Genomic DNA, 21,071 nt, shown 5'->3' with positions numbered 1-21,071 from the left:
AAAACAATAAACGTAATCGAAACCGAAACAGCCTATCTAGTGCAAACTAACCGAGAGTACACATAGGACACTAAGGACAATCACCCACCACAAACTCAAAGAATATGGCTGCCTAAATATGGTTCCCAATCAGAGACAACGATAAGCACCTGCCTCTGATTGAGAACCACTCCAGACAGCCATAGACTTTGCTAGACAACCCACTAAGCTACAATCCCAATACCACCACCAAAACCCCAAGACAAACACACCACAATTACAAAAACCCCATGCCACACCCTGGCCTGACCAAATACATAAAGATAAACACAAAATACTTTGACCAGGGCGTGACAGAACCCCCCTAAGGTGCGGACTCCCGAACGCACCTCAAAACAATAGGGAGGGTCCGGGTGGGCGTCTGTCCATGGTGGCGGCTCCGGCGCGGGACGTGGACCCCACTCATTTAATGTCTTAGTCCCCTCTCCCTTCGTCCCTGGATAGTCCACCCTCGCCGCCGACCATGGCCTAGTAGTCCTCACCCAGAACCCCACTGGACTGAGGAGCAGATCGGGACAGAAGGACAGCTCGGGACTGAGGCAGCTCGGGACTGAGGGGAAGCTCGGGAGTGAGAGAAAGCTCAGGAGTGAGAGGAAGCTCAGGAGTGAGAGGAAGCTCAGGAGTGAGAGGAAGCTCAGGAGTGAGAGGAAGCTCAGGAGTGAGAGGAAGCTCAGGAGTGAGAGGAAGCTCAGGCAGGTAGATAGATCTACCAGCTCCTGGCTGGCTGGTGGTTTCAGCAGATCCTGGCTGACTGGCAGATCCTGGCTGACTGGCAGATCCTGGCTGACTGGCAGATCTGGAAGATCCTGGCTGACTGGCAGATCTGGAAGATCCTGGCTGACTGGCAGATCTGGAAGATCCTGGCTGACTGGCAGATCTGGAAGATCCTGGCTGACTGGCAGATCTGGAAGAGTCTGGTTGACTGGCAGATCTGGAAGAGTCTGGTTGACTGGCAGATCTGGAAGAGTCTGGTTGACTGGCAGATCTGGAAGAGTCTGGTTGACTGGCAGATCTGGAAGAGTCTGGTTGACTGGCAGATCTGGAAGAGTCTGGTTGACTAGCAGATCTGGAAGGGTCTGGCTGACTGGCGGATCTGGAAGAGTCTGGCTGACTGGCAGATCTGGCGGCGCTGGGCAGCCTAGCGGCGCTGGGCAGCCTGGCGGCGCTGGGCAGACTGGCGACGCTGGGCAGACTGGCGACGCTAGGCAGACTGGCGGTGCTGGGCAGACTGGCGATGCTGGGCAGACTGGCGGCGCTGGGCAGACTGGCGATGCTGGGCAGACTGGCGGTGCTGGGCAGACTGGCGATGCTGGGCAGACTGACGACGCTAGGCAGACTGACGGCGCTGGGCAGACTGGCGACGCTGGGCAGACTGAGGGCACTGGCGGAGCTGGGCAGACTGGCGGCACTAGCTGCTCCATATAGGCTGACAGCTCTGGCGGCTTCTTACAGACTGACCGCTCTGGCGGCTCCGTGCTGACTGGCAGCTCCTTGCAGACTGGCAGCTCCTTACAGACTGACAGCTCCTTGCAGACTGACAGCTCCTTGCAGACTGACAGCTCCGTGCAGACTGACAGCTCCTTGCAGACTGACAGCTCCTTGCAGACTGACAGCTCCTTGCAGCTCCTTGCAGACTGACAGCTCCTTGCAGACTGACAGCTCCTTGCAGACTGGCAGCTCCTTGCAGACTGGCAGCTCCATGCAGACTGGCTGCTCTATGCAGACTGACAGCTCTGGCTGCTTCATGCAGACTGACAGCTCTGGCTGCTCCATGTAGACTGGCTGCTTCATGCAGACTGGCAGCTCGGGCTGCTTCATGTGGACTGACAGCTCTGGCTGCTCCATGCAGACTGACAGCTCTGGCTGCTCCATGTAGACTGGCTGCTTCATGCAGACTGACAGCTCTGGCTGCTTCATGCAGACTGGCAGCTCTGGCTGCGCTGAACAGGCGGGAGACTCCTGCAGCGCTATGTCGGAGGAAGGCTCTGGCTGCGCTGAACAGGCGGGAGACTCCGGCAGCGCTGGAGATGAGGAAAGCTCTAACAGCGCTAGATAGGCGGGAGACTCCAGCAGCGCAGGAGAGGAGAAAGGCTCCGACAGCGCTGGAGAAGCGAGGCGCACTGTAGGCCTGATGCGTGGTGCTGGTACTGGTGGTACTGGACCGAGGACACGCACAGGAAGCCTGGTGCGGGGAGCTGCTACCGGAGGGCTGGGGTGTGGAGGTGGTACTGGATAGACCGGACCGTGCAGGCGTACTGGAGCTCTTGAGCACCGAGCCTGCCCAACCTTACCTGGCTCGATGCCCACTCTAGCCCGGCCGATACGAGGAGCTGGAATATACCGAACCGGGCTGTGCACCCGCACTGGAGACACTGTGCGCTCCACAGCATAAAACGGTGCCTGCCCGGTCTCTCCAGCCCCCCGGTAAGCACAGGGAGTTTACGCAGGTCTCCTACCTGGCATAGCCATACTCCCTGTAAGCCCCCCCCCCAAGAAATTTTTGGGGCTGACTTCCGGGCTTTCTTGCCAACCGTGTTCCCTCGTATCGCCAGCTCCTCTCTCCGGCTGCCTCTGCTCTCCTAAGTGCCTCCACCTGTTCCCATGGAAGGCGATCCCTTCCCGCCAGGATCTCCTCCCATGTGTAGCAACCCTTGCCATCCAATATATCGTCCCATGTCCAATCCTCATTGCGCCGCTGTTGCTGCCTTTGTTGCCTCTCCTCTTTCGGCTGCTCCTGCCTGTTGACACGCCGCTTGGTCCGTTGGTGGTGGGTGATTCTGTAACGGTTTTCTAGTGGTGATGAAGGAGAGTCGGACCAAACTGCAGCGTGTCGATTGAGATTCATGTTTAATCAAACAAAGAAACACGAACACTACACAAAACAATAAACGTAATCGAAACCGAAACAGCCTATCTAGTGCAAACTAACCGAGAGTACACATAGGACACTAAGGCCAATCACCCACCACAAACTCAAAGAATATGGCTGCCTAAATATGGTTCCCAATCAGAGACAATGATAAGCACCTGCCTCTGATTGAGAACCACTCCAGACAGCCATAGACTTTGCTAGACAACCCACTAAGCTACAATCCCAATACCACCACCAAAACCCCAAGACAAACACACCACAATTACAAAAACCCCATGCCACACCCTGGCCTGACCAAATACATAAAGATAAACACAAAATACTTTGACCAGGGCGTGACAGGTGAGCTCAAAATAAAAAATCTGGATGGATTCTCCTCTGGCCATATCAGTTCTCTTATACTCACAGACATTATTTTATGCATATCCTAGCTTCTGGGCCTGAGTAACAGGCAGTTTACTTTGGGCACCTCAGTCATCCAAACTTCCGAATACTGCCCCCTATCCCGAAGAAGTTTTAAGGAATAACAGGTACTGCAGGAATGTCTACCAATGGCATGTCCATCTTTTAGTGAGAAATTACACTGGTCACTCAAAATATGTATTTTAGATGCATGCCAGCAAACCCACTACACAACACAACACTAAACAATATATTAATTGGACTATAACGGTGACAAACGGTGCCGGCCTACATAAAGCTATCCCAACAGCAGAGCTTCATTTCAGTACCATGGAGTGAATCCTTAACTTCTTATGGTATAGGGGACGCTTGCCAGGGAAAAGCCAGGGAAAAGCCAGGGAAAATGCAGAGCGGCAAATTCAAAACAAATTATATAAAAATCAAACTTTCATTAAATCACACATGTAAGATACTCAATTAAAGCTACACTCGTCGTGAATCCAGCCAACATGTCAGATTTTAAAAAGGCTTTTCGGTGAAAGCATAAGAAGCTATTATCTGATGATAGCACAACAGTAAACAAAGAGGGTAGCATATTTCAACCCTGCAGGCGAAACAAAACGCAGAAATAAAATATAAAACATGCCTTACCTTGGATGAGCTTCTTTTGTTGGCACTCCAATATGTCCCATAAACATCACAATTGCTCCTTTTGTTAGATTCATTCCGTCCATATATATCCAAAATGTCAATTTATTTGGCCCGTTTGATCCAGAAAAAAACAGCTTCCATATTGCGCACAGTCACTACAAAATATTTCAAAAGTTGCCTATAAGCTTTGCCAAAATATTTCAAACTACTTTTGTAATACAACTTTAGGTATTTTTAAACGTTAATAATCGATCAAATTGAAGACGGGTCTATCTGTGTTCAATACAGGAACACAACAAACCAAGCTACTTTTCAAGTCTTGCGCTACTCTCAACAGTGTTACGCAGTTCCTAGATGGCCAGACTTCTTCATTGCACAAAGGAATAACCTCAACCAAATTTCAAAGACTGGTGACATCCAGTGGAAGCGGTAGGAACTGAAAACAAGTTCCTAAGAAATATTGTTTGCCAATGAGAACTGAATGAACAGACAGAGACCTCAAAAATGGTTTTATTCTGAACGGTTAGTCCTCAGGGTTTTGCCTGCTACATAAGTACTGTTATACTCAGACATGATTCAAACAGTTTTAGAAGCTTCAGAGGGTTTTTTATCCAAATCTACTATTAATATGCATATCTTATATTCTTGGCATGAGTAGCAGGAAGTTGAAATTGGGCACGCTATTTATCCAAAAGTGAAAATGCTACCTTAAGAAGTTAACACCTGGGATCAGTGGAGCCTTCCCTGGCATTTTCATTCAACCTCATTTACTGCCTTTAAAAAAATCTTGCTTGTATGGCTGATTGCTTAAACAAATGTGGTTTCTACTGACAATTGAAATGTACAAACTATGGCATAAGGGAATGATGAGCGGAAAAGAGGCAATCCGAAATGTCGATTAAGACGTTAATGAGCGAGCTAAAACGGACGTAGTCAATATTACTATTTGTACAGCGACAGAGTTCAGAACATGAGCCATTCTTACAGTATTTTGCCTGTACACAAAGTAAGAACTGTAGGATAAATAAGCAGACATTGAAAGCTCTTACAATATTTTATGATGACATTTCTCTAAAACAGGCTATAGGCTACATGTGCACCACCAAGTCAGAACAATAGGCTAAGTTATGAGGTGGGAAGGGACCAATTTATTAGGGTGAGGTACATGGGCTATTTTGATTTCCAACTTGTTTTGTAATGTTTATGTCCAATGGCCGATGTGCACCGGTACGTTTTATTTATAATTCATCTTCATATGACAGCGATTGAAAAGGATTTCCCAGTAGATTGTCGACTTCATGATGGCTGCTTGTCTAGCTTGCTAGCTAAGATTTTGAAATTATTGTTAGGTTCTGAACACACTCACGGACAACTAGAAAAAGCTCAAACCATGTTTAATCCACCTACTGGGTCATACAGCTGCAAAGACAAATGCATGTTTACACAAGCACATATATTTATTACACCCCTACTAGGCGGAGTCAACTCCTTGCACATCTAGACAGCCAATACATCTCTGTCAGGAACTTAATTGGTTCCACTCACTGGTGTAGTCATGGCCTTGCCTCATGCTAGAACCTTCGTGGGCATGGAATTACATGTGTGTGGGGTAGGACTGTTCCTTCTCACTTCATCTGACCTGACCTCGGGCCGATTTGCTCGGTCCTCCCTAATCCACGACTCGCTTACCTTATCGGTGACTGAAACCTGACTGTTGTCCTTTGTCTCCCTCCTTAGGAGCCATGAGGTTTAACATGTTTTGACAGAATGTAATCTTTCTGCACTCCTCGTTGTCTCACTCAGTAACTTTCCATACATTAGCCATGTGGGTTAAGTGTGCCTTGAATTCGAAAAACAAATCACAACAGTGTCACCAGCAAAGCACCCCCACACCATCACACCTCCCCCTTCATGCTTCAGGGTGGGAACCACACATGCGGAGATCATCCGTTCACCTACTCTGCGTCTCACAAAGACACGTCGGTTGGAACCAAAAATCAGACCAAAGGACAGATTTCCACTGGTCTAGTGCTTGTGTTTCTTGGCCCAAGCAAGTATTTTCTTCTTATTGGTGTCCATTAGTCATGATTTCTTTGCACAATTCGACTATGAAGGCCTGATTCACGCAGTCTCCTCTTATGATGTTGATATGTGTCTGTTACTTGAACTCTGTGAAACATTTATTTGGGCTGCAATCTGAGGTGCAGTTAACTCTAATGAACTAATCTTCTGTAGCAGAGGTAGCGCTGGTCTTCCTTTCCTGTGGCGGTCCTCATAAGAGCCAGTTTCATCATAGCGCTTGATGGTTTATTGCGACTGCACTTGAAGAAACTTTCAAAAGTACTTGAAAATTTCGGCATTGACTAACCTTCATGTCATTTCTCTTTCCTTATTTCAGCTGTTCTTGCCATAACATGGACTTGGTCTTTTACCAAATAGGACTATCTTCTGTATACCACACATACCTTGTCACAACACAACTGATTGGCTCAAATGCATTAAGGAAAGAAATTCCACAAATTAGCTTTTAACAAGACACACATGTTAATTAATTGAAATGCATTCCAGGTGACTACCTCATGAAGCTGGTTGAGAGAAGGCCAAGAGTGTCCAAAGCTGTCATCAAGGCAAAGTGTGGCTACTTTGAAGAATGTAAAATCTAAAATATATTTTCATTTATTCAGCACTTTTTTGGTTACTACCTGATTCCATATGTGTTTTGATGTCTTCACTATTGTTCTACAATGACATACAGAAATAGGAACGCACACATGATAGGAACGCACACATATCCAAAGTCATTATTTAGAAGGATAATAACAATGCAAGAAAGTGAGCGACAGTCAGAAAATGTGCCAGTTTGTGCAAGACTGATCAAATGTCTGTATTCTTGATGTGTGGAAAAAACGGGGAAGGGCTGTCCTCGAAGTGGGAATTTTGTCTGGCTCAGTAAAAGCCTCAAACTTAAATTGTCCGCAACACTGAAATGGACTACTTCTATGTGAAGTAATGAGTAGGCGGAACCCACCTTAATTCAAACTCGTGTTAAAAAATGCCTAGCTCCACTCCTATTCCCCAGGTGCTCTCAGTTGTTGACTTCTGTAACCGTAAAAGCCTTGGTTTAAATGCATGTTAACATTAGAAGCCTCCTCCCTAAGTGTGTTTTATTCACTGCTTTAGCACACTCTGCCATCCCTAACTGTAACATTTTCTGACAAGATAGAACTTCCAAAGGGGGCGGAGTTGCAATCTACTGCAGAGATAGCCTGCAAAGTTCTGTCTTTTACTATCCAGGTCTGTACCCAAACAATTCGAGCTTCTACTTTTTTAGTCTCTCACCGTTGCCGCTTGCTATAGACCACCCTCTGCCCCCAGCTGTGCCCTGGACACCATATATGATTTGATTGCCCCCCATCTATCTTCAGAGCTTGTGCTGCTAGGTGACCGAAACTGGGACATGCTTATGAACACCCCGGCCATTCTACAATCTAAGCTTGATACCCTCAATCTCACACAAATTATCAATGAACCTACCAGGTACAACCCCAAATCCATAAACACGTGCACCCTCATAGATATCGTCCTAACAAATTTGTCCTCCAAATACACCTCTACTGTCGTCAACCAAGATCTCAGCGATAACTGCTTCATTGCCTGCATCCGTAATGGGTCTGCAGTCAAATGACCACCCCTCATTACTGTCAAACGCTCCCTGAAACACTTCAGTAAGTAGGCCTTTCTAATCGACCTGGCCCGGGTATCCTGGAAGGATATTGACCTCATCCTGTCAGTAGAGGATGCCTAGTTATTCTTTAAAAGTGCCTTCCTCACCATCTTAAATAAGCATGCCCCATTCAAAATGTGTTGAACCAGGAGCAAATATAGCCCTTGTTTCACTCCAGACCTGACTGCCTTTGAACAGCACAAAAACATCCTGAGGCTTACTGCATTAGCATCGAATAGCCCCCGTGATGTGCAACCTTTCAGGGAAGTTAGGAACCAATATACAAAGGCAGTTAGGAAAGCTAAGGCTAGCTTTCTCAAACAAATATTTGCATCCTGTAGCACAAACTCAAATAAGTTCTGGGACACTGTAAAGTCCATGGAGAATAAGAGCACCTCCTTCCAGCTGCCCACTGCACAGAGGCTAGGGAACACTGTCACCACTGATAAATCCACGATAATTGAGAATTTCAATAAGCATTTTTCTACGGCTGGCCATGCTTTCCACCTGGCTACCCCTACCCCGGTCAACAGCCCTGTATCCCCCACAGCAACTTGCCCAAGCCTCACCCTTTTTCTCTTTCACCCAAATCCAGATAGCTGATGACACTGATGATACTCTAGACCCAAACTGCTACAGACCTATATCTATCCTACCCTGTCTTTATAAGGTCTTCGAAAGCCAAGTCAATAAACAGATTACCGACCATTTTGAATCCCACCGTACCTTCTCCGCTATGCAATCTGGTTTCAGAGCTGGTCAGCTAAGTCACGCTCAAGGTCCTAAACGATATCATAACCGCGATCGATAAGAGACATTACTGTGCGGCCGTTTTCATCGACCGACCTGGCCAAGGCTTTCAACTCTGTCAATCACCACATTCTTATCGGCAGACTCAATAGCCTTGGTAACTCAAATGACTGCTTCACCTGGTTCACCAACTACTTCTCTGATAGAGTTCAGTGTGTCAAATCGGAGGACCTGTTGTCCGGATCTCTGGCAGTCTCTATGGAAGGTCCACAGGGTTCAATTCTTGGGCCGACTCTCTTCTCTATATACATCAATGATGTCGCTCTTGCTGCTGGCGATTCTCTGATCCACCTCAATGCAGACGACACCATTCTGTATACTTCTGGCCCTTCTTTGGACACTGTGTTAACAAACCTCCAGACGAGCTTCAATGCCATACAACACTCCTTCCGTGGCCTCCAATTGCTCTTAAATACAAGTAAAAACTAAATGCATGCTCTTCAACCGATCGCTGCCCCCACCTGCCCGCCCATCCAGCATCACTACTCTGGACGGTTCTGACTTAGAATATGTGGACAACTACAAATACCTAGGTGTCTGGTTAGACTGTAAACTCTCCTTCCAGACTCACATCCAGCATCTCCAATCCAAAATTAAATCTAGAATCGGCTTCCTATTTCACAACAAAGCGTCCTTCACTCATGATGCCTAACATACCCTCGAAAAACTGACTGTCCTACCAATCGTCGACTTCGGCTATGTCATTTACAAAATAGCCTCCAACACTCTACTCAACAAATTGGATGCAGTCTATCACAGTGCCATCCGTTTTGTCACCAAAGTCCCATATACTACCCACCACTGTGACCTGTATGCTCTCGTTGGCTGGCCCTCGCTTCATACTCATTGCCAAACCCACTGGCTCCAGGTCATCTACAAGTCTTTGCTAGGTAAAGCCCTGTCTTATCTCAGCTCACTGGTCACCATAGCAGCACCTTGTAGAGTCCAGCCCGACGGATTGAGGCTGTTCTGAGGGCAAAACTCAATATTAGTAGTGTTTTACTCTCAGTGTATATGAAAGTATATATGGAAGTTCAGTTGTTTAAATTAGTTCATCTACGTACATTAGACCCAAATTGATGTGTACCTTAAAATACAGTGTTACCAGATATTTTAGTACGCCAAACGATAGTTAAAAAAACAACAAAAAAATAAAAGAGAAATGCACTCTATACATTACTGAAACCATGAAAATCATGTGGAAAATAAAGACCAACTGCCATGGAAACCTCATGGGGGAAAAATATATACAGTGGGGCAAAAAAGTATTTAGTCAGCCACCAATTGTGCAAGTTCTCCCACTTAATAAGAGGAGAGGCCTGCAATTTTCATCATAGGTACACTTCAACTATGACAGACAAAATGAGAAAAAAATCCAGAAAAATCACATTGTAGGATTTTTTAAGAATTTATTTGCTAATTATGGTGGAAAATAAGTATTTGGTCAATAACAAAAGTTTATCTCAATACTTTGTTGGCAATGGCAGAGGTCAAACGTTTTCACACACTGTTGCTGGTATCCTCTAGAGCAGGGATGTTTTGGGGCTGTTGCTGGGCAACATGGACTTTCAACTCCCTCCAAAGATTTTCTATGGGGTTGAGATCTAGAGACTGGCTAGGCCACTCCAGGACCTTGAAATGCTTCTTACGAAGCCACTCCTTCGTTGCCCGGGAGGTGTGTTTGGGATTATTGTCATGCTGAAAGACCCAGCCACGTTTCATCTTCAATGCCCTTGCTGATGGAAGGAGGTTTTCACTCAAAATCTCATGATACATGGCCCCATTCATTCTTTCCTTTACACGGATCAGTCATCCTGGTCCCTTTGCAGAAAAACAGCCCCAAAACATGATGTTTCCACTCCCATGCTTCACAGTAGGTATGGTGTTCTTTGGATGCAACTCAGCATTCTTTGTCCTCCAAACACGACGAGTTGAGTTTTTACCAAAAGTTCTATTTTGGTTTCATCTAACCATATAACATTCTCCCAATCTTCTTCTGGATCATCCAAATGATCTCTAGCAAACTTCAGATGGGCCTGGACATGTACTGGCTTAAGCAGGGGGACACGTCTGGCACTGCAGGATTTGAGTCCCTGGCGGCGTAGTGTGTTACTGATGGTAGGCTTTGTTACTTTGGTCCCAGCTCTCTGCAGGTCATTCACTAGGTCCCCCCGTGTGGTTCTGGGATTTTTACTCACCGTTCTTGTGATCATTTTGACCCCACGGGGTGAGATCTTGCGTGGAGCCCCAGATCGAGAGAGTTTATCAGTGGTCTTGTATATCTTCTTTTTCCTAATAATTGCTCCCACAGTTGATTTCTTCAAACCAAGCTGCTTACCTATTGCAGATTCAGTCTTCCCAGCCTGGTGCAGGTATACAATTTTGTTTCTGGTGTCCTTTGACAGCTCTTTGGTCTTGGCCATAGTGGAGTTTGGAGTGTGACTGTTTGAGGTTGTGGACAGGTGTCTTTTATACTGATAACAAGTTCAAACAGGTGCCATTAATACAGGTAACGAGTGGAGGACAGAGGAGCCTCTTAAAGAAGAAGTTACAGGTCTGTTAGAGCCAGAAATCTTGCTTGTTTGTAGGTGACCAAATACTTTTTTTCCATCATAATTTGCTAATAAGTTAATTTAAAATCCTACAATGTGACTTTCTGGATTTTTTTCTCCTCATTTTGTCTGTCATAGTTGAAGTGGAAAATGACAGGCCTCTCATCTTTTTAAGTGGGAGAACTTGCACAATTGGTCGCTGACTACTGTATTTCTACATTTGCAGCCATTTTCCTTTTCAACTTCTCTCTCTGAATCACTACAGAGTAACCGAATGTAGCTGGTGTAAAAGAAACGCCTGAGTGGGGTCAGTAGAAACCGGAAGCATCCGGTTTGCAGGCTTCACCCCTTCCTCTCTGCTTTTCCTGAAAACCGGATAATTTTGGTTTCTTTCGACGCAGGAAGGAGCAGGAGGCTTAAATTAAAAGAAAGAAGAAAAGTTATTGAAGTCTTTTGATTGAGAAACCTTATGGTTTAGACAAGACTGGAGCTCAGAGGATGATGTATAGCTGTTTCAGTAATTTGATTATTGCATTTTCTGACTATTAATGATATGGGTGTGTGGTCTATAGAATATGATTCTAAAGTTCCTTTTTGCACCTGTAGATTTTTCATGCATGAGACTACCGTGGTGGGAAGAAATGATCGGAATGAAACACTTATTTTGGGCTTCACGACCACACACACATGCACACAGATAGCCAAAGTCTCTCAACCTCTATTTCTCCCAATAAATGTCCCACTTTCTTTGCTTGAATTCCAATCCAATATATTCCCTGTTAACCCTTCACCCTCAGAGATTGGGAAGGATTGGATGGATGTAAACAAGATGTTGAAAACGGCACCCCACATTGTTGAGCTATTGCTATATTGCTACCAAGAAGTATTTTCAGATCTGCGAGGGGGGAGCCAACAAGGGCAGAAGGAGGAACTAAATTATCAGATTGTAATCCTGCCTTTGAAACAGCCTTATAAACAATTACACCACTGTCAGGATTTTGTCTGATATATTTCCTTCATAAATGTGTGTTATGTTTTTATCTGACAGAAGCCCTTATACAGGTCATGGTACAAGAGCAACGATAAACTACGTCGAAAACATAAGGTAACTTTGATCGTCCTGATCCATTTCACCTCCCATAGTTCAAATCCTCCAATTCACCCTGTTCACCCAAGTAGAAACTAGAGGTTGAGTCTTTAGGATCTCTCTCGTAGCTCAGGTGTTTGTGATAGTAGAGGCTTTTCAGTTTCAAGCAAACGTTCAGTACTTCTCTAGTTTAAGTGACTAGCAATGTAGAAATAGTACAAGAGCTGTGATGACTGCATAACATATGATAGATCATACGTATGGCGGTTTAGACTTTAAAAAATGTATTGTGTTTGCCAATCTTTTGTACATTACTTCTTGTGTGGTGTAATGTGTCTCTTTAGGACATGTCAGCCCGGGGGTCAGCGTCTCAGCTCCCCAAGGGCTACGAACCGGAACCCCTGGCCAAATATGGCACTCTAGATGTGGTGTTCGACTACAACTCCCAGGACCAGCGGCTGGCGGTGACGGTCACGGCCGCAACAGACATCCCGGCCCTCAAGCGTACAGGCAACGTTGCCTGGCAGGTACATCTGGTGCTGCTGCCCACAAAAAAGCAGAGGGCGAAGACGTGCATCCAGAAAGGGCCCTGCCCGGTCTTCACAGAGACCTTCCGCTTCAGTCACGTGGAGTCAGAGATGATCGGCAACTACTCCATTCGATTCCGTCTCTACAGCGTGCGGCGGATGAAAAAAGAGAAGGTGCTGGGAGAGAAGGTGTTCTACCTCACCAAGCTCAACTTGCAGGGCAAGATGTCGGTGCCGGTCATACTGGACCCCTGCTGTGCCTTCCCTGTGAGTAGATCAAAGTAAAAGCTAGGCCTCAAGCATTTACTGTACACAACAGCTGTGATGGTAGAATGCTGTTCCTGGGGTAGTTTTGTCATGTACTTACTAAGAACCTACCTGGATAATACATGAAGACTTTATTTCTGACATTCTGGTATTTGCCTGGATTCTTTTCCACATTGCAAACATCAGTTATTTGATTTGAGTTATGTAGCTCGTTGTAAATGAACATAGTCCAAAACAGAGAAACTCGTACAAACTCTAACAACTTTCACATTTTACTGTCCAATGCTGTCTCAAAGGTTTGTCAGAGCATGTCTGCCAGTTATTACAGCATCTCTGCATTTTTATTATGAGAATGTAGATTCCTTACCTTACTTCCTTACAAATTTCACTAACATTGAATCCTGGGCCCGTATTTATAAAGATCTAGGATCAAGTCACCCCCTGTCCATGTAATTGTATTAATTATGACAAATTCAGGCAAAACTGATCCTATATCAACACTCCTACTCTGAGATGCAGACCCTGAAAATTCATTGACCTTCTTGTTGGTCCATCTGTCCACCCACGTGCTAGCAGGGCGGTGAATCCCAGCCTAGTATATCGGAGATGTCCTGCAGCGAAAGTGCCTCTTCATTCCAGTCAGCCAGCCAAGGCTCCACACCAGAGATCTTGGTAGGGCTCGTCTACAATGCCACCACGGGCCGTCTCTCAGTGGAGATCATAAAAGGCAGTCACTTCAAAAATCTGGCTGCCAACAAGCCACCCAGTAAGTACACTAAGGCATTCTTATGGTTGCTTGTCAACACTTTGTCAATAATAGTCAGTGTCACCCGAGTCCAGTTTTAATTTAACGATAATGAGAGTCCTTGTTTTCAGATCTGGTTTCGGTCACTTGAAGGACCAGAGTAGCACTGGATAGATCAAGTGAAGCAACATTGAATGAGGAATTTCCTTGTAACTAGCAGTTATATGTGTTTGTCAAGATCATACATTTCTGTGCAACTGTTGATTTAAGCAAAAAAAAGTGTGATGGGTCCACACTCAAGATGTTGCATAAAGCTTACTTTTTAATGCACCAGGATAGCATACACAGACGTTTCGGCCTAACAGCATTCCTCAGTGTGTAGGTTATTTTTCAATCAGAAACAGCATTTATAGGTATGGCCCTTTATTTTGGGGATTCCTTTCCATCCCACCTTACAAGGCAGATATAGCACCTTCTTACACCACGTGTGAACTAATTGTCACGTGCATACCATAATCATCCAAAGTAATTATCAAATTATCCAAAATAAATTCCCAACCATATGGATTGACTATAAATTAAATGTCTGTTGACACATAGCACCATTGTCATCAGCAGTATATGCTGAATTGTATAAGCAATTTAGAATTTAGCTGCCATGTATAAAAAACTAAAGTCAGAAGTCTACGCTTTGAGGAACCAATTTATTAGGATAAAAATTTTTTTTTTAGTGATATTCAGTTTTTTGATTTAAATTATATCTACATACAGTTGAAGTCGGAAGTTTACATACACCTGAGCTAAATAAATTTAAACTCAGTTTTTCACAATTACTGACATTTAATCCTAGTAAAAATGCCCTGTTTTAGGTCAGTTAGGATCACCACTTTATTTAAAAAATGTGAAATGTCAGAATAATAGTAGAGAGATTGATTTATTTCAGCACATTCCCAGTGGGTAAGAAGTTTACATACACTCAATTAGTATTTGGTAGCATTGCCTTTAAATTGTTTAACTTGGTTCAAACGTTTCAGGTAGCCTTCCACAATAAGTTGGGTGAATTTTAGCCCATTCCTCCTGATAGAGCTTGTGTAACTGAGTCAGGTTTGTTGGCCTCCTTGCCTGCACATGCTTTTTCAGTTCTGCCCAGAAATTTTCTGTTGGATTGAGGTCAGGGCTTTGTGATGGCCACTCCAATACCTTGACTTTGTTGTCCTTAAGACATTTTGCCACAACTTTGGAAGTATTCTTGGGGTCATTGTCCATTTGGAAGACCCATTTGCGACCAAGCTTTAACTTCCTGACTGATGTCTTGAGATGTTGCTTCAATATATCCACATAATTTTCTTCACTCATGAAGCCATCTATTTTGGGACGTGCACCAGTCCCCCCTGCAGCAAAGCACCCCCACATCATGATGCTGCCACCCCCGTGCTTCACGGTTGGGATGGTGTTCTTCAGCTTGCAAGCCTCCCCCTTTTTCCTCCAAACATAATGATGATTATTATGGCCAAACCGTTCTATTTTTGTTTCATCGGACCAGAGGACATTTCTCCAAAAAGTACGGTCTTTGTGCAGTTGCAAACCGTAGTCTGGCTATTTTATGGTGGAATTGTAGCATTGACTTCTTCCTTGAGGCGGTATTTCAGGTTATGTCGATATAGAACTCGTTTTACTGTGGATATAGATACGTTTGTACCTGTTTCCTCCAGCATCTTCACAAGGTCCTTTACTGTTTTTTTGTTATTGATTTGCACTTTTTGCACCAAAGTACGTTCATCTCTAGGAGACAGAACACGTGTATGTATTCTTCCGACTTCAACTCTACTTCCATGGTTGGTTAAATTGACTCTCCCCTTTAGCTGCCCTTAATTTATCAATTTTAAAACTTCAGAGTCTATATACAACAATATTATGAGCAACGCTCATGCCCTGCCCACCTGAGGATCTGACTTTTTCAGCCATCTATTTTCCTGTGTTTGAGGGGTGCAAAATCCACTTGTCACTTAAATCTCGCTGGATTGATTGCTTTAAATTTACTCCTGTGACTCTTTCGTACTCTTGCTTGTGCCTTTCATTTTCCCCCGTTAACATTATGACCGTGGAATTGTTTGTAATGACCTGTCATTATACCCTGATGAAGACAGCTTGTCTGTCAAAACGTTGGACATAAATATTTTTGCATCTGTACTCCTAGAGTGTGCGGCTCTCCTTTTATTTTGTAAGTGTTTCATTCCGCTAGCCCAGCACCTCTCCTAAATAGGTGTACGTTTCTTTCGCCTCTAGATTGTAATGACCTGTCAAACACACCCTGTGAATGGCTGAAATGTGCTAAATGGAGTATATTGTCTAACCGTTGAATTTATTAGAATGCAAAAGCTTTGTCGAAGATTTAACGCTCCGTCTTGACACTTACATCACAAGAAACAGAAGAAAGGTAATTTAATTTTTTATTATTAATACAGTTGTATTATTAATGCAAGTGTTTACAAATTAGATTACACACTTGAAAATGAACACTCGGATTATAATGAGTAATATTATGTCTGATCTCGCAAACAATGTAAAGTATGTTTTGATAGGTGTAATCTCGAGCCAAGCGTGTAGAATTTTTATTATTAATACAGTTGAAATGTTTACAAATGAGATTACACACTTCCGAAAATGAACACTCGGATTATAGTGAGTGATATTATGTCTGATCTCGGAAAACAATGTAAAATATGTTTAGATAGGTGTAACCTAGAGCCATGCGTGTTGATTTTTTGTCTGAGGGTATCCTGCTATTGAAACACTTGTTGAATAATGCAAGAAAACGTGAAAAAAAAAACTTATGAGGCAGTCTAGACAGCGTAGGTGAGTGTACGTAGGGCAGGCAGAGCTAGGTATTACTACACTTTTGGAGCTAGAAACACAAACATTTAGCTGCACCTGCGATAACATCTACAAATCTGTGTACGCGACCAACATTTTTGCCTGAATAAGAGAACAGCATAAGTCCTCATAAGTCCTCAACTGGCAGCTTCATTAAATAGTACCCGCAAAACACCAGTCTCAACGTCAACAGTGAAGAGCTTCGGGATGACTTATGTTGTTCTCTTATTCAGGCAAAAATGTCTCCAATGGATTACACATTTATTCATTGGATGGTTCTCTCAAGGATTGAGTTCCCACCTAAAAATATCTTGGCTCATTTTCCCAATATCGATGGAATTTAGGCTTAGAGTGTTTTAACGATGCATCTTTCCTACAACTGCCAAAGATGTAATATGTATTTCCCAAAACAACACGCAGAGAGAACGTTTGATAAGTGCGTTGTTGAGGCATGTGTCAATACTGATAGGATCGACAGAAAGGCAGGGCTGCTCTCTGATTAGTGTTCTACCTTTCCAATCTTACCTTAACATTAGAATTATTCCAAAATACTGACGACGAATCAGCTCCTATAGAGATATAATCACCTATGGCTACAAATATTGAGGCGGCTTATTTTAATGCTTGCCCTACAATAATGAACTAAATCAAGATGCTGCATCATTGCATACATTACACATCATGAATTATATTGAGCCAAAAATGTGACAGTAGCGTACGAATAGATAAATAAAACTCAATAAAATAAATTAACATTAAACTGATTTTAATATCCTTCAAATACACTGAGTAAACCAAACATTACGAACACCTTCCTAATATTCAGTTAAAAATCCTTTAACCTGTCTCTTCCCCTTTCATCTACACTCATTGAAGTGGATTTAACAAGAGACATCAATAAGGGACCATAGCTTTCACCTGGATTCACCTGGCTACATACAATGCATTCGGGAAAGTATTTAGACCCCTTGACCTTTTCCACATTTTGTTACGTTACAGCTTTATTCTAAAATATTTTTTCCTCATCAATCTACACCACAAGGATTGTGCCAGGTTTCCTCCATTCAGACCAAAGTTTCAATCTTGATTTCATCAGACCAGAGGATCTTGTTTCTCATGGTCTAAGAGTCCTCTAAGAGTCCTTTAGGTACCTTTTGGGCAGTCATGTGTCTTTTACCGAGGAGTGGCTTCCGTCTGGCCACTCTACCATAAAGGCCTGATTGGTGGAGTGCTGCAGAGATGGTTGTCCTTCTGGAAGTTTCTCCAATCTCCACAGAAGAACTCTGGAGCTCTGTCAGAGTGACCATTGGGTTCTTGGTCACCTCCATGACCAAGGCCCTTCTCCCCCGATTGCTCAGTTTGGCCAGGCGGCCAGCTCTAGTTAGAGTCTTGGTGGTTCCAAAATTTCTTCCATTTAAGAATGATGGAGTCTACTGTGTTCTTGGGGACCTTCAATGCTGCAGTAATGTGTTGGTACTCTTTCCCAGATCTGTGCCTCGACATAATCCTGTCTTGGAGCTCTAAGGACAATTCCTTCAATCTAAATGGCTTGTTTTTGCTCTGACATGCACTGTCAACTGTGGGACCTTTTATAGACAGGTTTGTGCCTTTCCGAATCATGTACAATCAATTGAATTTACCACAGGTGGACTCCAATCAAGTTGTAGAAACATCTCAATGATGAACAATGAAAACAGGATGCACCTGAGCTCAATTTCAAGTCTCATAGCAAAGGGTCTGAATACTTATTTAAATAATGTATTTCTTATTTTATATGTAATAAATTTACAAACATTTCTAAAAACCTGTTTTTGCTTTGTCAGTATGTGGTATTGTGTGTAGATTGATGAGGATTTGTATTTAATTTGATCGATTTTAGAATAAGGCTGGAACGTAACAAAATGTGGAAAAGTCAAAGAAAGACCAGATGTCCTTAATGTTTTGGATATTCGGTCTATGTATTTATCTTTTAATACACTCATCTCGGTTTTGTTTTGAAGCATCTTCACTTGTTATGCAAAGAATGGGCAAGTTTGTAGCTAGTTTTCCATATACAGTGCCTTGCGAAAGTATTCGGCCCCCTTGAACTTCGCGACCTTTTGCCACATTTCAGGCTTCAAACATAAAGATATAAAACTGTATTTTTTTGTGAAGAATCAACAACCAGTGGGACACAATCATGAAGTGGAACGACATTTATTGGATATTTCAAACTTTTTTAACAAATCAAAAACTGAAAAATTGGGCGTGCAAAATTATTCAATTATTCAATAACAATAGCAAGACTATATATATACTATACTAACAAAGTATTAACAAGTATTTAAAGAACAACAGTAAAATAACAATAGCAAGACTATATACAAGGGGTACTGGTACAGAGTCAATGTGCGGGGGCACCGGATAGTCGAGGTAAAAATTACTATTCATGGCAATATGGTTATTATGGGCATTGGTGGTGACCTTTATATGCCTGTGATGTCATCACCCAGATTTGGCACAGCATTAGTGGGACTCTACCTCATGTTGAGTTGCGAATATCGCACTCCTGTTTTCTACCGTTTGTATATGGCTGTACCCCTTATTTTTGGAGTTTGCAAGTAAAGGCATTAAACATTGAAACGGGTGTGGATAATAATCCTTGTAAAGTTACCGCAGAAGGTTTTAGGAAACAGCTCGAAGAGTTAATAATGCTCCTACAAAGGTTCTAACGATGAACGTAGCCTTTAAGATGCTTTTGGGAAGTCGGGCCCAGGGCATTTCGATTGACACAAATGTAACTTTAAAAATACATACGGATTTAAAGCTTTTCTTTATGGATCATGCCTTTCCCTTAACACCAGGAAGCAGAGTGTACAGCCAACCGTCCTGCCAGTTCTCAACTATGGTGACACCATCTATCAGAATGCAGCAGCCACTACTCTAAAACCCTTAGATGCGCTCTTCACTTTATCACAAGTGACAGGTTTACATGTTTAGTACACATTCTTGCATCCTGTATCAGAAGGTCAGAAGATCACTTCATGAATCCATTTTTGTTTATAAAGCTCTGCTGCACAAGCTTCCAGCTTATCTTGCCTCACTTTTAAGGTATAAAAATACGAGGCACCAAACCCGTTGACAGGGTTGATTAACTCTTGAAGTCCCACTAGTCTCCACGGAGCTAAAAAGGTAAAAGTGCTGTCAAAAAGATGTCATTGATAAAAGAATGAACTTGGGAGTTTGAAAATAATGCAGTTGATTCCCCTATTCGTTCATCTCAGTAATATTCTGGCATTTAAAGCATACAACATCTCAGGTTAGTGTGTCTTGGGTCACATCCATCAAACTGTTTTTTCGGTATAAGTTATTGTTCTTTTTGATTTGCAAGATCATGTCATCGAGGGACCCCCCCACCTCTGAAAATTGACATTTCCTATTGTTTTATTATTATTATGCCACAATTGAAAATATTTAGTTCATGTACCTCTTAAATTTCAGGAAATTATCAAATACGTAGGCAGTATGAAGTTGTCTGAGCACTACCTTGCTGCAAACATTCCCCCTGTTTTTACCCCCTTTACCCTTCATCTCCCTTCCAACTCCCCAAAATGACCAGAGGCTCCAGCAAGTTTGTGTGATACTGATGACCTTCTGACCCTGTTTCTCTCTCCTGCTGTTGTTTGTGTTCCCACTTTCTCTCTCTTTGTTTTGTCTGCTCCTGAACTCTCTCACGCCAACTATTGACATCTTGGTCCATTGTTTTTCTTACTGCTTACCAACCCTTGTTGTCAGATGGGCTGTTCTGTTGCCTAAAACACTTGATAGGTGGCCAGGTTTATATTATCAGAGGTGAGTCTCTTTGGCTAACAGACTGAGGTGTCTGCCAGCTCCCAACTATCAGTGTTGGACACTGTCTATCTGTCTTTCTTTAGTTTTCCTCTCTCTCTCTCTCTCTCTCTCTCTCTCTCTCTCTCTCTCTCTCTCTCTCTCTCTCTCTCTCTCTCTCTCTCTCTCTCTCTCTCTCTCTCTCTCTCTCTCTCTCTCTCTCTCTCTCTCGAGATGTAAGTTGACTAGAAAGTCGCAATGTATTCTCATGGATGCAGGTTGTCAGGCTGCCAATAAAATATATACAATTTCAATGTCAATTCTTTGTGAATAATTCTGATTTGACAGTGGCACATCTAAGATGATAAAACGTACCAAAAAACCTACAGCTCACCATTATATTATATGTCACCCAACCACAAACGATAAAGATCACTGACTAGGACCAGATATAGGCAATACTTGGCCTTAATTTGTTAACCTTATCCTACTGCATATAACGCGGCAGGTAGCCTAGCGGTTAAGAATGTTGGGCCAGTAACTGAAAGGGCGCTGGTTTGAATCACCGAGCCAACTAGGTGAAAAATCTGTCAATGTGCCCTTGAGCTAGTCACTTTAACCCTAATTGCTCCTGTAAGTGGCTCTGGATAAGAGCATCTGCTCAATGACTAAAATGTAAAAATGACTCATCCATGAAGAACATTGGGTAGCACT

The 21,071-nt window shown here is 43.4% G+C and overlaps 1 protein-coding gene across 2 annotated transcripts in view; it reads left to right on the top strand.

The window, feature by feature from the left end:
* syt14a (synaptotagmin XIVa) overlaps positions 1-21,071 on the top strand; it is a 122,866-nt gene that overhangs the window by 86,466 nt on the left and 15,329 nt on the right. Inside the window, exons 6-8 of one of the 2 annotated variants that reach the window (XM_024439633.2) lie at positions 12,099-12,155; positions 12,482-12,931; positions 13,508-13,697. In XM_024439633.2, coding sequence (XP_024295401.2) covers positions 12,099-12,155; positions 12,482-12,931; positions 13,508-13,697 — 697 coding nt within the window. Of the gene's footprint in view, positions 1-12,098; positions 12,156-12,481; positions 12,932-13,504; positions 13,698-21,071 lie in introns of both variants that reach the window. The other variant, XM_024439635.2, reaches the window with a different exon arrangement.

This window comes from Oncorhynchus tshawytscha, linkage group LG12, assembly GCF_018296145.1.
Source record: "Oncorhynchus tshawytscha isolate Ot180627B linkage group LG12, Otsh_v2.0, whole genome shotgun sequence".
NCBI lineage: Eukaryota > Metazoa > Chordata > Actinopteri > Salmoniformes > Salmonidae > Oncorhynchus > Oncorhynchus tshawytscha.
This window is presented reverse-complemented; position numbering and strand designations above follow the sequence as displayed.